Source organism: Leptidea sinapis, chromosome 26, assembly GCF_905404315.1.
Source record: "Leptidea sinapis chromosome 26, ilLepSina1.1, whole genome shotgun sequence".
NCBI lineage: Eukaryota > Metazoa > Arthropoda > Insecta > Lepidoptera > Pieridae > Leptidea > Leptidea sinapis.
In genome coordinates, this window is record NC_066290.1 from 538,326 (window position 1) to 563,430 (window position 25,105).

A 25,105-nucleotide genomic window follows, 5' to 3' on the forward strand; every position below is an offset into this window, starting at 1 on the left:
AGGATTCCATGCATCAGAACAGTATTCAAGTTATATTCGTATTATTCAATTTACTAAGGGATTTTTTCATTATGTTATCTAAATGTGGTATAAAACCTAGCTTTCTTGTTCGGTATTTCCGGGACGATACGACATGGCTACCTTCAAAAAAAGCGCATACACCTTCCTTAAAGGCCGGAACGCTCGTGTGATTCCTCTGATGTTGCAAGAGAATGCGGGTGGAAGTGATCACTTAACACTAGGTTGCGCTCGTTTGTCCTACTTTTCCATAAAAAAAAATTAACACAATTCAAAATACGTACAAAGTAAGTATTCAAAAGATTTCATTCAAAACAAATACAAACAGTTTATTTTTGTCTAATTATTAAAATTGACTAATAAATCTATTTTGTCTACAACATTTTTGTTGTACAAGTTATAATACTTACTACAACATATATCACAACCACTAATTACAAATTTAAAAGTTGATATTGCTAGAACCTTGTAAACAAACTAGACCTAATACAAACAGTAGGTTTATATAAAACAGACATAAAGGCTTATTCCACAAAATATTTGTTTTGTTGAATTGCATACTGGAAAGGAGGCATCTAGTCTATATTTTTATGACAACAATCTACGAGTACCTACATGGCTGAGCTCTAACTCCTAAGTTTCCCCGTGTCTAATATACATGACGTCTAATGAGTGTCTCGGTGAAGACCGTCCATATTGAAAATACGGAAAACAGTATTAATGAGCTACCAAAATTATTTAGCTCCCAGCTAAGTTACCAGCTGTCCCTAATTACTTAGGTAAATCAGCTGAAAGTGGAGAAACCATATGTAACCTCTTTGCTGAGTATTTTCAATCCAATTTTATTTCTACTTCCGACGCTAACAGAACTCACAATACATCGCATTTTGAACATAGCATATAATTTTTTTGATGTATGCTGATTATGTAAAAATTTACAAAAAAATTGGCAGCCCTGATGACCTATTACAAGAAGACTAAACCAAATTTGAACAATACTGCACACTAAACAAGCTCGATTTAAATGTATCGGAATGTTTTTACATGATTTTTAGTGGAAAGGAGAAACCGATACAATTTAATTATAAACTTAAAAACCAACCAACTTACGAACTAAACCGTGTTGATGAAATACGCGATCTGGGCATCATACACGACTCTAAATTAAAATATGAAAAACATATTGATCACATAATAAAAAAGCTAATAAAGCTTTAGGATTCATAAAAAGATCTAGATCGCAATTTTCAAACATAACGTGCGTAGCAACCTCGAGTATTGCTCTCAAGTATGGAACCCACAATATAATAATTATATTAATAGAATAGAAACTATGCAGCGCAAATTTTTAAAATTTCTACAATATAAGTGTAAATCCTTTGAAAACGACTACTCATTAAGGAAGAAGGAGGATTGCTGATATAACTACTCTAGTTAAAATTGCTCAATCTACAATTGATTCCCCTGATCTCCTTTCACTCTTAAACCTCAGAGTTCCTGTAAGGATAAATAGACAACCAATTACCCTAAAAATTAGTCATAACTCATCTAATTATAGAAATAACTCATTCTTTAACAAGTATCTTTAACAATTTAATTGACTTTCGTGACTTCAATACGTTTGATATATTTAACTTTAAGCCTAACACTATTAAATCATTACTTTCAAAATATTGGTTTAGTAAATTATAATGTAAGTTTGAATTAACTATAACTCTGACCCAATGTTCTGACTATTAATATTATTTTATCTTCATGTCCTTAATGTATGTTCTTTATTAATTTAGAGTAAGAAATCCTATTTAATTTTTATTTTGTATTTACTTGTATAGATTTAACTAGTATAATAGAATTATTGTTGTATTTTACTTCTCAGTTACAGTATTTTTCTTTACTGTATATTACGATTATTGCTCTTGTTAATACATATAAGTGAAAACTAAGTATTGGTGTAAAGTGTAAGATTTCTAAATAGCTCCAAAGATTGCAGCATAATGTACGAAAATATAAACCTATTATAGCTACAATAAATTGACATAGATGGCGTTATATAAGTTACATAGAGAATCAAAATCATTTGAAAATTAGTCTGGTTATCCACTTCACTATATACATATATTTACCTACACTAGAATTTTTGTATATTTTATTTTAGGTATTGATGGATAGAATTTCTAAAAGGAATAATTTACATTTTACTTTAACGGAAGGTACTTAAATTATTTTCTATATTTAAGTTAATTAAGGTACCTTATTAATTATTTAGGTCGAAAGTAGAAATGTAAATAGTAAGTAAAGTAAAATCGTTTTGGTACATACCCAGACTACTTGGGCAGTTAAGTGGTTAGTTAATAAGGTAAGGTAAGGTAGCTAGCCTGATTCGATTCGGAAAGGGATCAATTATTACAAATAACAAAGTTTCAAGAAGATATTATAATGAGTATCTCAATCATACATTATTACTACTGACCTCACTACCTAACAAACTACCGTTACATCTGTATATTTAAATTTAAATAAATGATGGAGATGAGTTCAGACATTGAAATCACGTAAAAATTTAATGTGGAATTAGTTGGGTAGTAATGATCAGTCTCGACCTCTGGCGAAGTGTCGGCGGCGTATCTTTCATCGTCGCTAATTCTATTTTCCTCGTCAACTCATTTTAAATTCTATTTCAGTTTTTGCCAATCACTGCTATTGCCTCTTACTTTGAAAATCCGTTCGAGGGCAGTCATGTAACTCTCTAATGTCGTTTTGTATTATGTAAGTTTAAAGTGCAATGTTCATGTAATTGTCGTAACATATTGAGTGCGTTCATACTATATTAGGAGTCGGTGTGTATGTTGTGCAGGGTATATCATTAAGCTAATCAAAATTCAATTATTTATTTATGTCAAAATGACCGTTATAAGTGTTAAAATTATGCATTTTACCAACACGTTGGTAAGGTTAAACTTTAATGAGAAGTAGTATCAAGAAACTCATTGCCAACATTTTCATGCCATGTATTCCATAAAGTATTTTATACTTTTTACTAAATGAATGTTTATTATAAAATCTTGATTGAAAAAATTATTTCATCGATGTCAGCATGTCAGATGTGAACGATTTAGATGGAATTTGAAGTTCGTTGGTAGAGTTAGTAACAAGGTGTCGGTGGAGCGCGCGGGCCCGGTTAGTGTCGCTGGGAGATACACCGTGTCGGCGGTCAAATACGATACTTTACTCGAAAGAAGAATTATTTATCCATTTGTGTTGATAATAACAATTTTAAATACTATAATATACTAATGTTACAAGCTCTGCCCCTGTTGTCTTATATTATTGGTGCCAAACGCTCAAATATATGTATGGCGTAATTTTCCAAAGTTACCCATATTAATAATTTGTCGATATGAGAACGTCGCTATTTGATCCGGCTCAGTTGAAACGACAACTATTTGTAAGCCTTAAGTGACCGACACTACAACACTGTCAAGAACAGATCTATAAACAACAAATGTTCTGAAACACGACCTCCACATGATTTATTGACGTTCGCAACAAACATTAACATTCGCCGTGTACAGCCCTACAGCATGTCATTCCAAACCAGACCGTACTTGCTCACTGTAAAGCTCACAGTCTCGTGAAGTCGGCGGAGGTATTTGCTCGGAAATGTAAGGCTCACTTTCTTGAGATCACTTTCTTAGTCCGCTGACAAGATGACATAACGTGAACTACATTCCACTTTTTGCTCGTGTGATCCGATGTCTTCCTACTGGGCTGGACCATCATATAAACCGGTATACATCCCGTATTATATGACGGTCCCACTTTTGTTATAATGTTAAGCCTTCTGTATATTGGGAACATTGTTAGACCATTTGATATGAGTGATTTGGTTTGAGCCAAACATGTATCTATGTATAAATGATACAAGCATTTAGTTAGCACTCAGTCAAGATTGAACATCTTGGTTCAGAGGTGTTGGACAAGAAGGGTGCTGAAGAGGCGAGTGAATAACGTCAAAATAGCCGTTAATATGTCATCCTGGTCCTTAGCTAATATTAATAGTACTAATATAATAGTAGAGCTGGAGCCCGAACAACGAAGCCCAAAAAATCCACAACAGTTACCAATGCGGTCCCCTGAGAAAATCGGGTCATAGAGAACAGAAATATTTACTATTTGATACCGGAATATAGTGATTTGTTAGAGAATATGGCATGTCACACATGTTGACCTTGGATCGTTCGATAGCTGAATGCTGGGAACGGTAAAGATAATGTTTCAATGACACAAGAGTACCGCAGCTGGTGGCCGGTCACGAGCTGGCTGGAGCTCACAATCAGGGCAAGGTGAACACGAGCCTGCCATCACTGTTTTGAGAACGTGGCGCTCTTCATTATCTGATCATATTTATATCAACACAACATTTTGATTCATCTACCCCACAAGTTCGGCAAAGTATTCCAACTGCAGGGAGGCAATGGCAAACAGAAGCCGGAACATAAGTAGACAGTTGTGGTACAACAGCGTCGTTCTGCAGTCCGCCCACGGAACACAAAAAAATACTGTTCTGTGAGTCCGCCCGTCGGATATCTGACGCTTTCATTAGCTATCACTAACAAATTATAGATATTGCCTACTTGTATGAATTAAATATTATTATACACTTCATTAGAACTAATTCTTATTTCCCATATTTATAGTTATAACATATTTATAAAAAAACAACATTATGAGATATTAGAGTCCGACCGGCGTAGGTTCACTTCAATTCCGCCGGTGGTGAGGGCGACAGACCGACGAACTTCGGCACGATGCGTGCTGTTCACAAAACAGCTACCATCTGTAACTGACCCTTAATCCAGTTATTAGCGAGAGCCTCTTGAGATAATGGTCAAGGCTCTTTGCTATGAGACTGTTTACGCAAACGACTGTCGGGACAATTATTGTTGAATCAACATTCCACATGTCAGTTACCTCCTGTGCTAGGTCTAAATACTTCGACAATTTGTCCATCTCAGCTTTCACGAGGCTATCATCACACGGAATGCTGATATCAACAATAAATGCCCAACGCTCTAACCGATCTACCAACACAACAGCAGGCTTATTAGCAATGATACTTTCTGTCCGTGATGATAGATCGGTCCCAGTAGACCTTGGCACGGCTGTGTTCCAGAACTGGCTCCGGAGAAAACGTATAATACGGGACTTCAAAATGCACAAAATTGTATATGCATATAATACGTCTTATTATTATGTTACTAGACAGCTTTTAAGATATAGTTTTTAAAATACTAAAGTTGTTTAACTTACAGTTAATAACCTTATTTACCACTTTCGTGGATTTCACCAAGGATTCTATTTCAGTCTATTTGTGTGGAACTCTTCATATACTTATATTTAATAATCCACTACTCAAGGAACTGGCGGTCCGGACGGAACGTGTTATAAATTATAAAGTAGGAGGCGCGTGACGGAGGCTTTGTTGTCGGAAGTGATAGTAGTCCTTCACACGATACTTTCTCCGCCGCGGCCGGCCGCCCACATAACAACACATCAAGGCTCTGACGCCACGCCAAGGCCCTTCTTATGTCACTTTTACTTATTTTTATTGCAATAATATTAGTTCCATTGTAATTCAGTTCAATTTTTCGAGAGTGAACGATCTTAAAAGTCGTCTAAAATTTTATAAGATGCAACAAAAAAAAACGAAAGTATTATTTAATAAAGTAATCGAAAATACTTGTTTTAGGTTGGTTCTTGTACTAAGTATGTATTTATAATCACAATAAATAAATTAGTTTGTTAATGTCATCCATCTGTAGTCGATGAGTGTTACATCGTGTGTATTGTTACAGGAGGGGGTGAGGGCCACTACTTCGGCAAGGAGGTGGGGCCGTTGTCAGAGCTGCACCACGGGGTCAAGGGCCGCGTGTTCGCCGTGGACTCGCGGACGCTGTACCTGCAGGACCTGCACTACGACGGAGAGGGACCAGGTGATTACTGCCGCATGGACTAACACTACACTGTTCACACAGGGGAGAAAGTAGCGATTTCTAACGAGGGTACAATTTGTAGGCACGAGGCGACGTTGAAATACATCCTGAATACATCCGAGTACTGGATTCACACTTTCCGAGTGATACACACTGCCTTAGGCTTATTATCTGTAACTATTTATTAATTACTTAAGTCGAGTTAGTAAATCTTTTGTTGGGCGATGTATTTGCTTTTACAATGTGATATCTGAAAATGTACAACAAATGTGTCTCGAATTTAAAAAGAATTGTTAAAACATATATGTATGATATAGGTTACTATAACATGACTTTCTTAATGATACCACTGTTCGGGAATGGAGCGACTGCCCTCAGGCTATTAAATTAATAAAAAAATTATTATGACGAAAAAAGAGAAGCCCGCTCTTGTCAGGTCTATGTCATAAATTGTCGGATGGATAGAAGTTTTTGAGTTCTAATATGTGATTAAAAATCCTGTTTTGAATAAAAATATTTGAAATTGAATCTAAACAAATTAAACGCAGACCTATTTAAAAAATACATCAGTTTTATTCAAATTATATTTGAATAGTTCAATGCTCTATCAGAATATAAAAACGTGTTACATATGTATTCATATAACTTTCCTTCTCGCTAAACCTTGTCAGTAATGGAATTTCATACAACGCCCTCATATTCGTTCGTAATGAATAGCAAATTCGGCCCTGTTGTCGTATCTTCTGAAAAAGTGTGGCACAAAGTAGATGGACACACAGACAGCCAGTGAAGATGAAAGTGGCCAACTGCCAAGTAAGGAATAAGAGAGTTTGTTTAAACTGATTGATACCAGAGACGTTGGCGAGAAATGGGGAAAAAGAGGCTCCTTATCTCCGCCAGTCTCTCACGAATGTGTTGCGTGTTAGTGTTGTAGTCGTAGATTTTCGGTAACTTAATAAGACGAATATATCTTTCAATATCCCTAAAAATATATATAATAAAACAATTGTCTTCTGCACATAGCAACGCGCAGTTCGTGTCATTCGAGGACCAATAGCTGAGCTTGTGTGTGAAGTGACTGTTAAATGGACCAATAGTGAATTAATGAGTGATAATAATCTAAACATAAACAATGTTTGTAGCCAAGCCAGTGATCTTGTGAAATGTGACCTATGCTCTCCTACACGTTATTTTAGAGGTGCAAGAGGCTTAAAAATTCACACCGGTAAAAAGCACAGTTCCGCGTTAGTTTCGGATATACATCATAGCACCTTGCCCTCGACAAATAACGCATATCATGTTACAACAAATTTTTCGGAATTATTAGGAAAATTAAAGAATTCGGTTCCAGTAGTAAAGCGAATTCCAAAAGGGGCTCGCATTACTGTTGCAACTGCACTCTCCAAAGTCATTCGATCTACAGTCAACCAAAATTCAAAAGATAGTTGGGAGCATTTGTTCATGTTCGCATATTCAACTTTACATGCAAAAAAAGATGACCACAGTTCACTCACACAGAAAATAAAATCAAATTGTTCAGACCCAAATATCTTTGGCAATATTTTAAATAGTAACCAAAATTCAAAATTCAACATTTTTCGAAAAGTAGAACAGAAAGTTAATGACGGTGACGTGAAAGGTGCTGCATCTATACTTTTTTGAAATGATATCCTGGCACCCGACTCAAATGAAACACTTTTGGCTTTACAAAGTAAACACCCATCACCAGATGCTAATTGTGTTATTCCGGAACCATCTTTTTCCGATAATCATCTACGGGCGAATGATGGTGATGTACTGAAAGCAATAATGTCCTTTAAGACTGGTTCTGCCGGCGGCCCCGATGGACTGACACCCCAGCATCTGAAAGATCTGGTATGTCCTTCCACAGGGGATGCGGGTAGAGCGTTGTTTGAGGACATTGTTCTCTTAGTAAATCTCATGCTTTCTGGAAAAGTTAATACCGAAATTACCGAAATTTTATATGGTGCGAATATATGTGCTCTTAAGAAAAAAGATGGTGGTATTCGTCCTATAGCCGTGGGCTGCACATTTCGACGCCTTGTTTCTAAGATTTGTTGTAAACATATTTCTCCTTTCCTATCAACTAAATTCATTCCAACTCAGTTGGGTTTCGGCTGCAAAAGTGGTTGCGAAGCTGCAGTCCACGCTGCGCGAACTTTTTTGGAGAGGAACTCTGGTGATGTCTTTTTAAAATTAGATGTGAAAAATGCTTTTAACTCTGTTGATAGGGGAGCTCTGCTGAGAGAAGTTAAAAATTCAATTCCTTCAATCTATCATTATATTTGGCAATGTTATAGTAAACCATCCAAATTATTATTCAAAAATCATAATATTTGGTCTTCTGTTGGCTGTCAGCAAGGCGACCCTCTTGGTCCAGCAATATTTAGCCTTGCCATTCATTCCGCCATACCAAAACTAAAATCAAAATTTAATGTTTGGTACTTGGATGATGGTACTTTGGGTGGTGAAGTGGACTCTGTTTTAGATGATTTGAAAGTTGTAATAGAAAGTTTTAGCTCAATCGGCCTTGAGTTAAATTTTTCGAAATGCGAGCTTTTTATCGGCGAAAATTTCCAAATTTCAGACCGGGTTGATATTACCAATAAATTTAATGTTCTGGCCCCCAATATTAAAGTTTTGGATAAGAATTCACTTGACCTTCTTGGAGCTCCATTATTTCCTGTTTCAATTCCAACGATCTTAAACGATCACATTAAAAAATTTAATAATGTTTCGGACAGATTATTAAAAATTAATTCGCATATGGCCTTAACTATTATTCGGTCTTGTTTATTTGTTCCAAAATTTACGTACCTCTTAAGGTCTAGCCCGTTATGGAAATTTCCAAATTTGCTTGATGTGATTGATATTTCACTTAAAAATATTTTAGAAACCGTTTTGAATTGCGCGTTTACAGATCGTGCATGGTCTCAAGCCTCTTTACCGACCGGTTTGGTGGTTTGGGTACTCGCAAAGTTTCGGGCGTTGCCTTACCAGCATTTCTATCTTCAGTTCATAGTGCGCAGCCTTTGGTTACTAGAATTGTAAATCATGTACCAGGTAACTCAGAGATTGTGTATTTGATCGAAGCTAACAATGCTTGGTTAAATATTGCAAACATTCAAAATTTTCCAGACGATTTAAAGTGTCAAAAAGCATGGGACGCACTTCTTAGTAAGTCAGCATTTGACGATCTTTTGATCTCATCTACTGACATAACAGAGCGTGCTCGTCTTTTGGCCGTGACAGAAAATGAGTCGGGATTTTGGTTACAAGCCTTGCCTTCTGCGCCGATTGGAACGCTACTTGACAATATGACATTGTCAATATGCGTATCACTCCGGCTAGGTATAAAACTGAATGAACCACATCAATGTAGATGTGGCGTTCAGGTAGATGCTCTTGGACGCCACGGGTTATCCTGCCTAAAATCGGCAGGCCGTATCAGTCGTCACGCCAGCATTAATGAAGTCATCCGCAGGGCATTTGCCGCTCTTAATATACCAGCTGTTTTAGAGCCAAATGGTATTACCCGCCGCGATGGCAAGCGTCCTGATGGAATGACGCTGGTAGCTTGGGCACGGGGAAGGGCGCTGGTGTGGGACGCTACTTGCGTCGACACTCTGGCTCCTTCTCATGTCCAAGTTACGTCAGTTGGTGCTGGGGCTGCTGCTTCGACTGCCGAAGACAGCAAGCGTCGCAAATATGTTGGTCTCAGTGAGTCATACATCTTTGTGCCGTTTGGTGTCGAGACACTTGGCCCGTGGGGCCCAGAGGCGCGGGGAATGTTCAAAATACTATCTTCGCGCCTCAATAAGGCTACTGGAAACCCAAGCGCTGGCAGCTATTTCGGTCAACGGATCAGCCTTGCTATCCAACAGGGTAATGCTGCCAGTATTCTTGGTACGCTTCCACGTAATGATAGTTTTAATTTTATGTAGTCGTAGTATTGTAAATATAGTTATAAAACAATCCCATACGTTATAGTAAGACATTGTGTAATTCAATTCGCCAGGACAAAAACAAAAACTCAGACAGCTTGCAAAAACATTAGCAAGTCCTTGACATGGGGCGGTCGGGGCTACATTCTAATGTATCCTGCTCGGGCAGACTGAACGAGTGTTCTACCGCCGCGTCTTGCCGCTTACGATGATAAAAATGAGTATAATGAGTAAATAATTTGAAGTGGGGTAGAAGAAAAGAAAGAACCACGTTCAGTACACTAAACCATGATGAAACCACTCGGACAGTTATAATTTCATTTCCTGAGTATATATGTTCATCTGTTCCTCTATAACTTTTATATTGCTCATCATAATTTAACAAATGACATAATATTATCGTTATAGGCTATGTGTGGTCACACACATTACAATATGGGTCTAACAAGGCGCTTAGTAAACGGACAATATACATAAACATTATTATTATATAAGCAAATTAAGTTTACGTTTGTAAAATGGTCATTGTATCGCACAACAAGGACTTCATTTCGAACATCTACTTTGAATACAAAATTAAGTACTATTAGTTTGTAAGGTTAATTAATAATCAATTTCCTTTAATATCAGTACTAAGTTAAAATAACCTTTAAAAATAAGGAATCTAAAACCATTCTGCTAATCACACACTAAATGTATTAAATTTAATGTGTTTAATATCAAAATCTTGGATATTTCTCGTTTGATTTTAAAAAAAAGTATTTAATGTCATTTTACTGATTAGATAACGTAATTTCAGCTTAAAGTTTTTCATATTTGTAATAGTTATTGAATAATCGCCTGGTCAAACTATTACAGCCTGAATATTAATAATATGAGTTTAGTTAAATATGTTATTTTGACATGGAAACTTCACATCAAGAAGATAAACTCTTAAGTAATATTCTTTATTTGAATACTATACTCATTCGAACTAACGAACTCTCGCACAAACACTCGAATCTCCTTTGAAATGTTCAACTGATTACAACTCTCTCGTAAAATTGAATATTTTTGATTATTTGGTCTAAATCTGGCGTCCAGCTGCTAAAACCAAAATTAAATTTCAACCAAACAACACAAAATAAACTTAAAAATTTATTAAGTTACTAGTTTTTGACAACCACAGCAAAGTATATAAAAGAAATTAATGAATGGACAACACAAACATACAAATATTACACACTAGCTATCCCTACAGACACTGTTCTATCAATATAAAATAATACAAGGTATTCGGGAATAATATAGTTTATCATTCAATACATAAAGATTCACAATTTTAACTTACATTATTACATTATACATTATTACTCAAGGAGCTTAGAAAGTGTTTTCTTTGAAAGTTCGCAGACGGCTTATTTATTTCCGACACTTTCAACAAACATCGTTAATGTTTTTTTATGACAATAAGAGACGAGACGAGCAGGACGTTCAGCTGATGGTTATTGATACGTCGTGCCAATTACAATGCAGTGCCGCTCAGGATTCTTGAAAAACCCAAAATTTACTACAGATACGCTCGTCACCTTGAGACATAAAATGTTAAGTCTCATATGCCCAGTAATTTCACTAGCTACGGCGCCCTTCACACATATGCCCTACACAATAATGTTTGTGTAATGTTGTGGTACCCATAATCTAACCAGCATCCCGTGCAAACGAGCTTCCCACTGGTGAATATATGCAAAAATTTAACAAATTATATACTTAATCCTTCCTCGCGAACCACGCTATCTATTGGAGAAAACAGCATGAAAATCGGTGCAGTAGTTTTTGAATTTATCACGAACAGACAGATGTAGGCAGCCGCGGCGTAGAACTTTGTGATGACGTAGTCTTACACAAAAAATTAATGCCTGTGACATACGCATAGAATTAACGTTTAACGAAATATTCACAAGGAAATGCTTCTGAAGTTGTAATGTATTAATGTGACATCCGCCGAGAAGTAGTTATGCTGATAGGAATTATGTAACAAACTTCTGAAAACTATTAAAGATTTTAAAAGTACCGCATTACTTAAAAAATATAGTAAAAGTACGTTTTGTAAATAACAATGTAGATAAAATAATCACAATAGTAAAAAAAGGCTCCATTGCATGAATACACATAGTATTTTTATACAATATATTTTTTATATATATTGTACTACAACCAAATATATAATATATTAAGAAATAATAATTTGATTAATAAATAAATATATTCAACCTTTGAGAAGAAATGTATTACAAGCGAAATATAAATAGAATAATTATCTGCTAGAAATATAATGAAATAATCGATTAATGAACTGCTCGTTTACTCGCCTGCCGATAATGTCCACATTCATTAGCTGCACTGTACTGCGTGACTCGCTCTTAATTTATTTTTACTATCTACAATAAACATAGAGCCGAGTCATTGTTTACTGAGCTCACGGTGAGGTGGCAGCGGGGAGCGAAACAAACATATCGGACAAAAGTATCAGCTACAAAGTAGTGAAGACCAACAGCCATACACTTTATTGGCGTTGTCTAATAGAATCCAGAAAGTAGTAATTAATAATGGAACTTCGGATGAGCGTGCCTCAGGGTTCAATCCAAGGACCTTTCTTATGCCTTGTCTACATACATGATTTGCCATTGGTACTCTCAAAATAATATGAGATTGTTCTTTTCGCAAAAAGTTTATGGTATTGATAGATATTTACAGAATTTAGATAAAATAAACCTGTACTTGGAAAACATATAAATAATGCATTGTGAATAATTTGCAACTTAACGCAAGCAAAACAAAATGTATTGAATTTCCCCTACAATAATAATAAGTATAATATTAAATGCATTGAATTTTCCCCAAAATAATAATAAGTATAATATTATAATATTAATTATTTAATTTTTGTTTTTATTTAATTAACCTTTAAAACTTGTAGATTCTACTTCATTTCTTGTAATAGTGTTAGACGAAAAACTTCAATTGGGCGCTCATATTGAGGCAATCTCAAATAACCCAAGAGCTGCTACATTTGCCATCAGAGGAATCAAAGGCGAATTTCTTCGTTCTTGGTAGCATTCTTCATATGTGAAGGTCGTGTCCGTACTTAATTTTTTTTTGTAAAGTTGGTTACTAAAGCCTTCCAGTCCTGTCGGTCCTCGGCTTTCCTTATTGCGCTCGTAAGTGGTAAGCCAGTGAGTGTTTTGACCTGGTCCGACCAGCGGCTAGCTAATATTTTGCCCTCCACCTTGCGTATATCTATCAGTTTGTTTTAATTACCTGGAAGGTGTTGGGAAATGTGGCCAAAATACCCCAAGATCTTTTGACACCAGATTGTGGACAATCAAGTGCCGTTGCGAAGTTGCTCCAGGATAGACTTGTTTGTTCTCATAGCCGTCCACGGTATGTGAAGCATCCTTCTCCGACAGCACATCTCAAACGGGTCAATCTTTTTCCTTTCTGCCGCTCGGATCTTTCACGCTTCAGATCCATAGAGGAAGATTGAAAAGACTTTGGTATTTACGAGTCTCTTGGTTGTATTAGAGATCATCCTGATTTGCCAAGGGCAAATAGGACCATCTATAATCTGAATTCTAGAGAATCCTTTAGAAAGCTTTTTGCTCTGTAAACGGCTTGATAACTTGGCGTTGCGTAGACACGTCGCTTCATTGTGTGTCTTCTACCGCATTTATCACGGGGAGTGTTCCGAAGACCTGTTTCATCTGATTTTTGCAGCCGAATTCCACCTTCGCACAACACGCCACAAATTAGGATATCAACCCACCATCTGGACGTGTGGCGGTCCTCCACAGGGCGGTTTTCAAGGAGCTTTCTTCCACGTACTACAAAGCTGTGGAATGGGATTCCTTATGCGGTGTTTCCGGGACGATTCCGGGACGGGTCCTTCAAAAAAAGCCCGTACACCTTCCTTTAAGGCTGGCAACGCTCCTGTGATCCCTCTGGTGTTGCAAGAGAATGTGAATGAGAACACCAGGTGTTTGGCGTTACGCTCGTTTGTCCTCCTTTCCATAAAATAAAGTTTATTTGACTTTGACTTAACTATTAACTTTACTCTTCACGTGTACTGTCCTTCCCTTTCCAACACTATGTACCAAGTACTAACAATTTCCTTGAGTGGTGGTTCCAGGTCTATACGTCGTAAGGCACGTCTGTTGGCTAATTTATGCCTAGCAATTTTGGAAAAATGTTTAATAATGAAAAAACGCGTCGCCTGTTTCATGTGTGCTGGGAGCTGTGAGCAGCATACTCAAGCGGCTCAGTTTTAGAGGTTAGCGCGGGCGCGGGCGCGGTGCGGCTCGGTGTCCAATACAATTTCAATCGGAACGAGCATTGATTGTTCCGAGCGCTGTTCCATTTTTCTATATTCCACTGAGATATCCACTACAGCAAGAGCTGCTGAACAAAAACTTATAAAATATCAATAAAAACAAGGAAAAGAAAGTTAACATTTAATTTTATATATCTACCGACAGTAACAATTATTTATAGTTTATGATTGTAAATTGGTACTTGGTTATATTGATAAATAACAATAGTCATGTGAATTTTAAACCAAAGCCTGAATTAAAGAATACTAGTTACTCACTATAATATTTCCTTTTATATTTATTATTTTTATATTATGTGTGTTTTTTTAGTGAACGGTAAAAATATAAGAAACAATAAGGTATTATTTAACCTTTGAAGTGAACTTAACTCGCAATAACTAAAAGTATTGCGTATATGACTGTGGCCACCTCGTGTTATTTATAGCATATACATTCAAATATTTACCTGTTTGGGCTATAATGTCAAGCATTTGTTCAGTCTTTTATATAATTCACCTAGTGTTGCAATCTTGGTTTCTTTCATTACATGTGAAGCAGGACATTGAACATTGAGGACAGTTATCAATAGAAGCACGCACTGTTTCCATGGGACAATTCTTCACTGCCAATCGTACGGATTGTTTTTGGGACTCCAAATAATCATGGCGTTTAGAGCAAGTGGTACTCTAAAACTGACCATAAATCATAATCCAGCGAATTAAGATTGGGACTCAACAACGGCCAGTCTTCAGCTCTGAAGAGGTCCGAAACGTTCGGGAATGTTTATTGTGCGAAATTACATTATAATCCATATTTTTATTCAAAAAGCCCTCTGAGTTTCTTGCGCCCGTTCTTCTCAGGTCTGAGGCAGTCTATTTTAAAGGGGTGATAGTTTTGATCAATAAGTGATTTTGAGTAAAAATATTTGAATTTGAATAATTAATATAGCCTTTGTTAGTTCGGGACAATGTAAGAATCTAATGGGGGAAGAATTCACCTGTTCAGCAGTTGTTAAGTTTATTCGTTAAAAACACAAAAATACAGACAATTCCTTTTTATATTATATTAGTATAGATTTAAATATTATTGGAAATTTGTAAAGCGGCTCCTAGTCTAAGCAACCTGTCTGGGCTGGCCTGTCGAGTGTTGAATCCCAATCAGTGTCGAGTGTTACATCGTGACGTCACAAGGCCCGGCAGGATCGTGGGGAACACGACAAGTTAAGAGTGAGTCGGGCGTGTCTAACGTCCCCATTCTGATATCGTCTGATCTTGTTCGCTATTGAAGCTGTTATCATTTTGAAGCGCGTAGTCGAAGGAAATTACATTGACTGCTCGTTTACAAGTTGACATCGTATTGGGAGCATGAGAAACTTACTTTTTAGTCCGTGGCTTATCTAAAAATAAACTTAATTTCCGAGGTACTTTTTTTGTCAACTACATACAAAATTAATAAAATTTTTACGTGTATTGCATTATCAAATATACGTCTGTCTTCGATTTCAAATAAAGGAACTACAAGATTTTTTTTTATAAATAAAATAGAAACTACTAATGAATCTACTTTTGTGGTCTTTAAAATATGTTTATAGTTAATGGTAGTAACAATACCTTAACCGTTATGTACGCGTGAAGTGCTTTGCGTTATGTTCTCAAAAGAAGACTCACCAATACTATTATTACTTATGAGTATTATTCGTCATTACCAGTCTTTCTGAAGCTTCCTTCATTATTTATTTTGATTAACTAATATATACAAACATGTAACACCAACCACTTAGGCGTCACTCAAACAATAAGTAACAGAAGTAACAAACAATACCGCGGTGCCAACAGACGTGACATTTCACTGAGACTCGCCGTCCAAATGTCACCTATAATTACGAAACGAACAATTACTGAAGCTCGTGTGAATGTTCTGTATGTACTGTTTTACGACTCTCTGCGAATTATTTCAACATTGTTGGAAAGGTAGCTTTGAATCTTATGAATTATGTATATCACTAGCTGGTGCCCGCGAGGTCGTCCGCGTAAATTCACACTCTTGGTAAATAAATTAATCGAAAACAAACCTTCCTCTAAATGCAGCACTATGGTGTTGTTAGATAGCCAATCCGTATTGAGAGGCTCTTGAAAAATAAGTGGTATTGAGATCCCCTAGCCAAGTCAATTTACTGTAGTGGAATTATGGTGTTTTGGTCTTATTACACCGAAAAGCATAACTGCAAAGTGGACTTTGCGCAACTCAGGTTAAGAACTCTGGTATCGTTCATAAACCGAGTTATATGGGACGGGCAGGTATGTCGTGTTGTACTGTCGTTCCTAGAGCGAATAAGTAATCGATCCCCATACACCTCGCCTCGCTCGGTACCAAATTAAGTTTCGTCGGGATTAGTGAATAGTCTAAGACGTGACTGAGTATCAATGTAAAATGAATATAAATTGCCGGAGATTGATGAAAATTTTAAATTTTGTTTTAATAAGGTTATGGAAGAATAGATGTCCATACTTTATAATGCCTCTTTATAGACTCGGAACATAGACAAATGTTTTGGTTCGCTGATTAAGGTGGAAGAAGCCACATAGAACTGGCTGTGCGAGAAACAGCTGACTTTCTGTCTGCTTCCGTTCCATAAATTTGGGGGATTTAATTAATAATCAGGACGACATTTTTTAAGTTTATTTCGTATGATGGAGGTCCAGGAGTGGTCAGAGTATTAAGGATCAACTGGATAGTTGGTAGCGTCATCTTGCTCCATTACTCTCGTGATCTATGTACTATTTACAGAACTATCTGTAATGTAGAATCTTATATATTTCCTTTAGTGTGCTTGGACTAAATTGTGTGTGAATTTAGCGCTATTATTAGACTAATTACCCTTTTTTTCATTCAACTTTGGAAAGCCAGAAGATAGGCTTGAGATTTTCACAGGTTTCTAAGATAAAGTTTAGTGTGAACTGGACCAAAATTAACAAATACACTGTGGAGAACCATCACACATCTGGATGGTGGTGAGGATATCCTAATTTGTTGCGTGTCGTGCGAAGATTGAGTTCGGCGGCAGGAATCAGACGAAACAGCTCTTTGAAACACTCCATACACTAGAAACAAACATAAACTTGTTATACCTACTAGTCTATTATGGGGTGAATAAGTATATACTAGATTTCACACCAACTGAAACCAGTGTAATGCAATACCTGTACACACTGTGCCTTTTCATCATTCATGCAAACGTTAATAATATTATAGTCATTTGATTCTGGCGCTGTTGTTATTTAACGCTTTGTGGCATAGAAATTCACCAGACGAGGGAAAACGGGTATCACAGTGCGCGCTTCGCTTACAACCGTCATATCGCATGCGATAAGGACAGGCCTCACGTGCGCTGTTGACTGCGCTGTATGCCCTTGATGGACAAAAAGAAAGGCACAGTGTGAACATAGCTTAAGGATCATACATTAATGTATTGTTTGTTCATTAGCTGCATACTTCTACGTGGGCACTGGCAAGTCCCCGAGTGCTACGGGCGCTACGCGGCTACGCGACGAACGCGGCGGCACTGGCCCGCTACGGCGTTACAGAGGGGAGAGTATCACCCTGTCTCTACCGGACGGGAAGACGCTCAAGGACTTCAAGACGTTCTTCGTGTGGTGCGACGACTATGCGGTAAGTGGCGGATCCCTCGAGGCAGTGGTCTAGAGTTACGAACAGAGATGATGATATTATTCTACATATCAATGATATGTTGGACACCTCCAACATACATTGCTATGCAGACGACAGCACTGGTGATGCCGTATACACGGGCCATGCAGGTCTCTCTTGGGAAATCGTCGACCAGTGCCGGAAGAAACTTGTGTCTTCTATCGAGTCCTCTCTCGAGAAGGTCGCGGAATGGGGTAAATTGAACCTTGTCCAATTTAACCCCCAGGAGACTCAAGTTTGCACGTTTACCACTAAAAAAACCCCATTTGTCGTATTGCCTTAAAGCCTCGCCTAGTATCGGAATACTGGGTCTCGAAATCTCGAGCGATTGCCAATTCCGTGGCCAACTGGAGGGCAAAGCCAAATTGGCTTCGAAGATACTGGGGGTCATTAATAGAGCACGGTAATACTTCAAGCCGGCCCACATTCTAGCACTCTACAAAGCGCAGGTCCGGCCACACATGGAGTATTGCTGTCATCTCTGGCGCACCCCAGTATCTGCTCGGTCCATTTGACTGCGTGCAACGAAGAGCAGCTGGAATCGTCGGGGACCCAGTGCTCTGTGATTGGCTGGATCCATTGGCGTTGCGTAGAGACGTCGCTTCATTGTATGTCTTCTACCGCATTTAGCACGGGGAGTTTTCCGAAGAGCTGTTTAACCTTATTCCTGCCGCCGAATTCCACCTTCGCACGACACGCCACAAATTAGGATATCATCCCCACCATCTGGATGTGTGGCGGTCCTCCACACTGCGGTTTTCAAGGAGTTTTCTTCCTCGTACTACTAAGCTGTGGAATGAGCTTCCTTGTGCGGTGTTTCCGGGACGATACGACATGGGTATCTTCAAAAAAAGCGCGTACACCTTCCTTAAAGGCCGGCAACGCTCTTGTGATTCCTCTGGTGTTGCAAGAGAATGTGGGCGGCGGTGATCACTTAACACCAGGTGACCCGTACGCTCGTTTGTCCTCCTATTCCATAAAAAAATATTATAAATCGTAAATAGTAACATGGTAACATCAATCAGTAACATGTACATCAACATGTAAATAAATCAGATTTTTAAGATATTTTATTATATAAGATATTTGATTAGATTTGAAGCTATTTTATAGAAGCGAAATGATTTTAATAATTTTATTTTATATTTCAAATCTTGGGACTTATTAATTTTTCCACCAAAAGGCACTAAAATATTGTTTTAACGTCTGATTTTAATGTGACGTAATGAGGAAACTCATAGACATAAATATAATAATAATAATATTATTTGAATTCAGTTATTATTCGCCTGTATTTCCTGTCAACTGCCGCTTTAACTGACGAATCAAACCTACCACCGATCGGTACTACAGAGCTTGGTATGAAAATATTCATGCCCTGTAATATTTAATTGGCCACTGCAATGGCACAGGCACTAGGAGCATTTAAAGGGGAACAAACCCTGCCCTTCAAAAAAGGAATGCATCCAATCTCAATCTAAATGAATGAATGAAAACTTTATTAATAACAAAAACAAACCACACAGAATAAAACAAATAAAAAAGAGTTACAGAGGCTAGAGATAAATAAGAAACATTTAATAAAAAATAACAAATAAATGACAAAAGCAAAAAAACAACATATTATATAATATTATATGCATAACATTATAGTGATGTTCTTAATTTAAAAGTACTGTGTACCAGTCATTGTTATCAAAAGGAAATCATGGTGCGAAAGCAAAATTAGCGCTGTATTGGTATAATACCAAACCAATACAGCGCTAATTTTCAGCAGCCCCCTGGTGACCCACGGAGTAACTACTATTTATAACAAATATATTTTTCTTTTTGTAAGCGTAATAATATGTGAGAATTAATTAAATTAAATTAAATTTTTATAATGATAACCGCTTATTTTATGTCACTTTTGAATAAAGTAAATTTGTGTTTGACTTCTTAGTATTACTTAATACGTAAGTATCCATTCCTACTCTGTGGTATTACCAAAGAATATGTCATAGTACAGTATTACACACAACTATTTATTATCACAGTATCAGCACTAGTATTATCCTCATAGTATATCAGGGGTGTCGAACTAACCTGCGATTTGTATGTTTTACTCATCGTGTTGGCTTTGTTCTGCTGTGACGTATTTAATAAAAAGTAAAATACATAAATGATGTACATACTACAAATAATTTATAAGTAATAAACAAAACATCTTCAACGCAACAACTTAGTCAGCTTACTTTTGTGTAATGATATCCGAGTGCTCGTTTAGATAAAGTTAAACAACACAGTACGAGACTTTGGCACGAGTAGGAGATCTGAAGTAGTAGAAATGTTAGCACTACAGGCGATAGCACAAATAGCCGGGATCGTGAACAAACATCTAACCGCAATTTGTAATTATATGATTTTGTTGGATTGTTGGGTTTCTTTTTTCCAATTATTCTAAGCGTAAGCAGTTTTACGAATGGTTGGAATTGATAAAATAATTATTAACGACAAAAAATAATTTATATGAACCTGTGTGAATAAACTTTAAATATTTGAATTTGTAACATTCTAGATATAATTTTAAAATGTTATATGACAAAAGTCAATATGCGCCCTACGTTTAAATACTATAGTTTAGTTGTTATCCATTTTTTCAATAATAGCATTATACCTGCGACAGTACGTCTATAGCCAAGTCACAGTTTGTGTCCACAACACGGCGCGGCGTGCTATCTACGGAGATGTCCGTCCTACTGTCCGTTTGTCCACACAAATGCTGCCGCACTCTGTTGGACAACAAGCCGCTATACATAAACTTGAGTCTTACTACAACTTTCACGAACCGAAATTTAAATATTAAATCTACAATTTGTTAGTAAGAGTAAGAGAGAGGACACGAAAGCTTTTTAAGTATAAAAATAACATTTGTGGCTTTGTTTTGTGTGAGTTCCATTGCGTTTAATCCGATTGTTATAAGAATTTGATTATTAGGATTATTTTTTTGTATTTTCGTCGTAAGTCGTCGCATGATATGAGAACTGGTCTGTACCAGTGCACTGTACAGTGTGCCTGTGCACTCTGTAGCTGATGAATTATTTTTACATTTAATTTGCTTTAAATAATTAATTTAAAGAAGGAGATTTAGTGAATAATGGTAATATTGTCTTTTGAAATGAAACATAATAAACTTTCCTTAATATTTTTGTGGATAAATAAAATCTTTAAAACACATTTTGAGTAAATTGAGAAGCGAAGACGAGTGTTCTTATTTTTTTTTTGATTTGACGCCTGTTTATCATAGAAACTGACTGACCATACTTATTGTAAACTAAATTCATAATTTTATGTTATAAAACTAATTATGAAGACCAGAAATGGCCACGGGAACTTTTGAATGATAAGTATTTCACGGGTGGCCATAAAGATAGTAGAGCGACAACATCCTCATGACAATAGTCCATAAACTGACCTGCTCTTGGATATGCAAGGAAATATCGGAAGTCCGAATAAAACTGTGAAACATATATATATTATATAAGCCTTGTTGGGTTTAATGGGACTATCATGACACCGGTTATGTATCAGGCGTTGAGAATTAGGCTGTATTATATTAAGAAAATTTGTCAAATTAAGCGTTATTGTGCGAAAATCCATAATTATCCTAATGTTGTGTTTTTTATTGAGACATCCTCAAGAGATGTTGCCTCGCCAGGTCTCGTGCTTGTGGAAAAATTTGCGAAACGAGCAGATAGTCTACCAACTATCTACAATGCATTAGAATCAGCATCACGTCCCCGAGAGTTAAGGGTGGAGTTTCTTACGTGGCTGTACTTCCAGGTGAACTTCGGCAGCGTAGAGATCCCCCGTGGGGTGGAGTTCCCGCGGCCGGCCAAGGTGGGGGCGCTGCGGGGCGTGCATGGCGTGGCCTCCGACAGCGTGGTGGTGGTGGACGCTCAGACGCTGCTCGTGCCTAACTTCTCCTACGACGGAGAAGCGCCAGGTGACTTTCACGAAAAATGTCTCCGAACAAACAACACTGAACAAGTTTTTTTTCCAGCTTTTGTGTGAGAAAAAGTTACGAGACGACAAGATTTTTATGATTGTGAGTGATACGCTCTGTCCATTGCGCTGCAGTGCCGCTCACGATTATTGAAATAGCCAACATTCTGAGCAGCATCGCAATGTCGCTCGTCACTCTCAAACTAACGATGTTAACTTCCACTAGCCCAGTAATTTCCAACGGAAACATCACTGCTTGACAGCAGAAAAAGTGGCCCCACCTAGCGGCATGTTGGCAGCTCCCGCAGTGCTAGCAGCAGTAAAAATTAGCTTCCACCCATGACAAAAATACTATGTCAGCGATTTAATCTTTTTACAACTAATTGTTAAGTTACGCGTCAATGAGATACGTGCTGACATGTGTATCTTCAGCCTATACGGAACATCAATAGTACGCCAACGGCCTAGTCGTGTTCCGTTCCAAAGTGAATGGACATCTTCACGGACACAATCATTTGTTCGGAAATGATGTAAGAAATAAGTCTCCATGCCACGCATTATTTCCATGTTATGTCTGTTTGTCTTTCTGTTAGAAGATTATAATTTAATACGGTAACTCTTTCATTTTTAACTATTATAACTGATCTGCTCTTAAGTTAGTTAGCTCTGTCCTATTTAAAGTGAATAAAAAATATAGCAGTTTAAAACACGTTCAATTGGTGCCAATTCTTAGATGAGATACTCAGATGTTAGATACGCATCATTCTCAATTGTTACTATGGCGTGGAACCTCCAATAACAACAAGCAAAATGAATGGTCGATATTGCCCTAGTTTTTTGCACAAAATATTTTTATAGTGAGTGTCAAAGAACAAAGTAATCAAACAGAGTAGATAGTCTCGAAACTCTGTTGTTGACTGATATTGTAGTTTAGAGAGCTGAAGCTAATATTGCGAGTGGGCGAAGCTCTTCAACATCGGACTTATAATAGAACTCTGAGTTTAACAGATTATCACCTAGATTATTAGCTCAGTAGTTGATAACAAAAACATAATATTTGAAAACATATTTATTAGACTAATAAAGTAAATGCAATTGTTTCAACACCGCTTAGCATCATTCATGACTCATTGATAAAAACATTTTTAATCATACGCGACATGTTAACAGCGACAGTATGATTTGAGTTATACCGACCTAAGGTGAAGCGTAGTGAGAATGGACCTCTTTTACATCCAAACACTTTAGATGGAATGTTTCATGTGCCGCTCTCTAACGAGATCACTCATCAAACTGCCCTAGCCTGTATCGGCATACTCGGCGTTGATATATCGAGCGACATTCATTTCTGTGGCCAATTGGCTTTTGCCAAATTGACCTCAAAAATTTTTGGTGTGCTCAGGAAGGCGAGGTATTCTCCACTTTAAACTCATCTGCAATAATAAGGTGATAATTAAGACGTCCTTTCCGATCGTCTTGATTCTTTGACTTTTGAGTCTCTCTGCTAATTCGACCACATATCCTATCAAAAAATCTCTTTTAATGTTCCTCGAGCCAGCTCACGTGCTCAACGTACATTTTATATACCATTTTGTAGTACAAACTATGCTAAAAACACATTTATTAGAAGATCGAGTGATTATTACAATAACACATTAAGCATCTTTGATATTTTTTCCAATATTGCTAAACAGTTGCTCCAACCAGACTAATGTCATCTTTCATTACCTATTAGTATTACTTTTTTTACTGTTTTAAATATTTATACGTGGTATTAACAGGCTGTTTGTATTCAATGTTTTGAGAATGTTCTGCATTCCGTTTGTTTTATCTTCTATTGTTGATTTTAATTATTCTAAGACGTTATCTGGGTTTGGCATATTAACCAGTTTTAAAGAGTTTTCTAGAATGTTTTTTTGTTGCAGGGTTAAAGTCTTGTTGATTCTTAATATTGGTATGCAAAAATTTTTTCGGTTTGTTTGAAAGTATTAAATCTACATCTTTTTTAATAATGCCATTTGGTGAAACCACATGTCCCATATCATGTCACTTTATGAGCCCCCAAGGATTTACTCAAAAACCCAGGGATTGGGGAGTATTCTGGATAATTTGCTTTTTATTTTACACTTTCTGGGTTCTTGTTTTACAAGCTAAATCATGCATACAATGGATCGATCAATGATGATCATAATAATGTAGTTACACTTATGTTCTTATAGGTTTCCCACAGTATTGTTGTGAAAGTGATTGTGATGATGTGATTCCCTTTCTTATTTCAATTCCCATTGTAGGTTTTTCCGCTGACATTAAACTTTTTTTTTCAGCAATTTGCTTTTTTTTATTGTACCTAGTAAGGGCAATTTATATGGTTTTTTTTCTGTATTCAGATTTCCAGTTCTATGTTAGTTATTGATTTCTAATTCTTCAATTGTTACACTTAATTCCAGAATTGTTTAGACTATTTTTATAAGATCTTGTATAGTTTCGTTAACATCATGACTTATAACATTAAAAATATAGATACATAAAATAAATAATAAAATTATTCAAATGGATATTTTATATGATTTAACTTTATAAAAGAGTCATTTTTGAGTTTCGTTATTCTAAACTTAACATGCTATTGGACTCGGTTTTCTATAATCAATATTATATAGTTATAATTATAGTTAATTTCAAGTTAAGCAATAATTTAATATGAATATGTTTTATTTTGTAGCACTAAAAGAAACAATATTAACTTTGGAATTGCGATAAATTGTGGACAAAAGCTACGATTCATCCAGTTATTACTTTATGTCACACACACCGTCCAGCCCGAAGAGCTCGCGGTATTTATCTTGATCGAAGGCGATCACTTTAACTAACGGCTCTCGCATAATTCACCTTGATGACCTCGTAGCCCAGTGGTGATTGACTCTAGCTGTTGTGGTATTTGTATGAACAATATGAGTTTTTGCTTCAGAGTGATATTTAAATATTATACTTTTTATACATCATTAAGTATGTATGTATTGAATGTGATTAATTTGTTTTGTCTATAGGTCTAGATAACGTGTGCCTGTTGCGTCAATTATGATTTTATTAT

General features: G+C 36.6%; 1 protein-coding gene across 4 annotated transcripts in view; it reads left to right on the forward strand.

Annotated features, from left to right (window-relative positions):
* LOC126972281 (protein Skeletor, isoforms B/C) overlaps positions 1-25,105 on the forward strand; it is a 73,935-nt gene that overhangs the window by 20,312 nt on the left and 28,518 nt on the right. For all 4 annotated transcript variants that reach the window (XM_050818920.1, XM_050818919.1, XM_050818921.1 and 1 more), the window contains exons 2-4: positions 5,874-6,011; positions 17,810-17,994; positions 21,856-22,018. In XM_050818920.1, the coding sequence (XP_050674877.1) occupies positions 5,874-6,011; positions 17,810-17,994; positions 21,856-22,018 (486 nt within the window). The remainder of the gene's footprint in view (positions 1-5,873; positions 6,012-17,809; positions 17,995-21,855; positions 22,019-25,105) is intronic.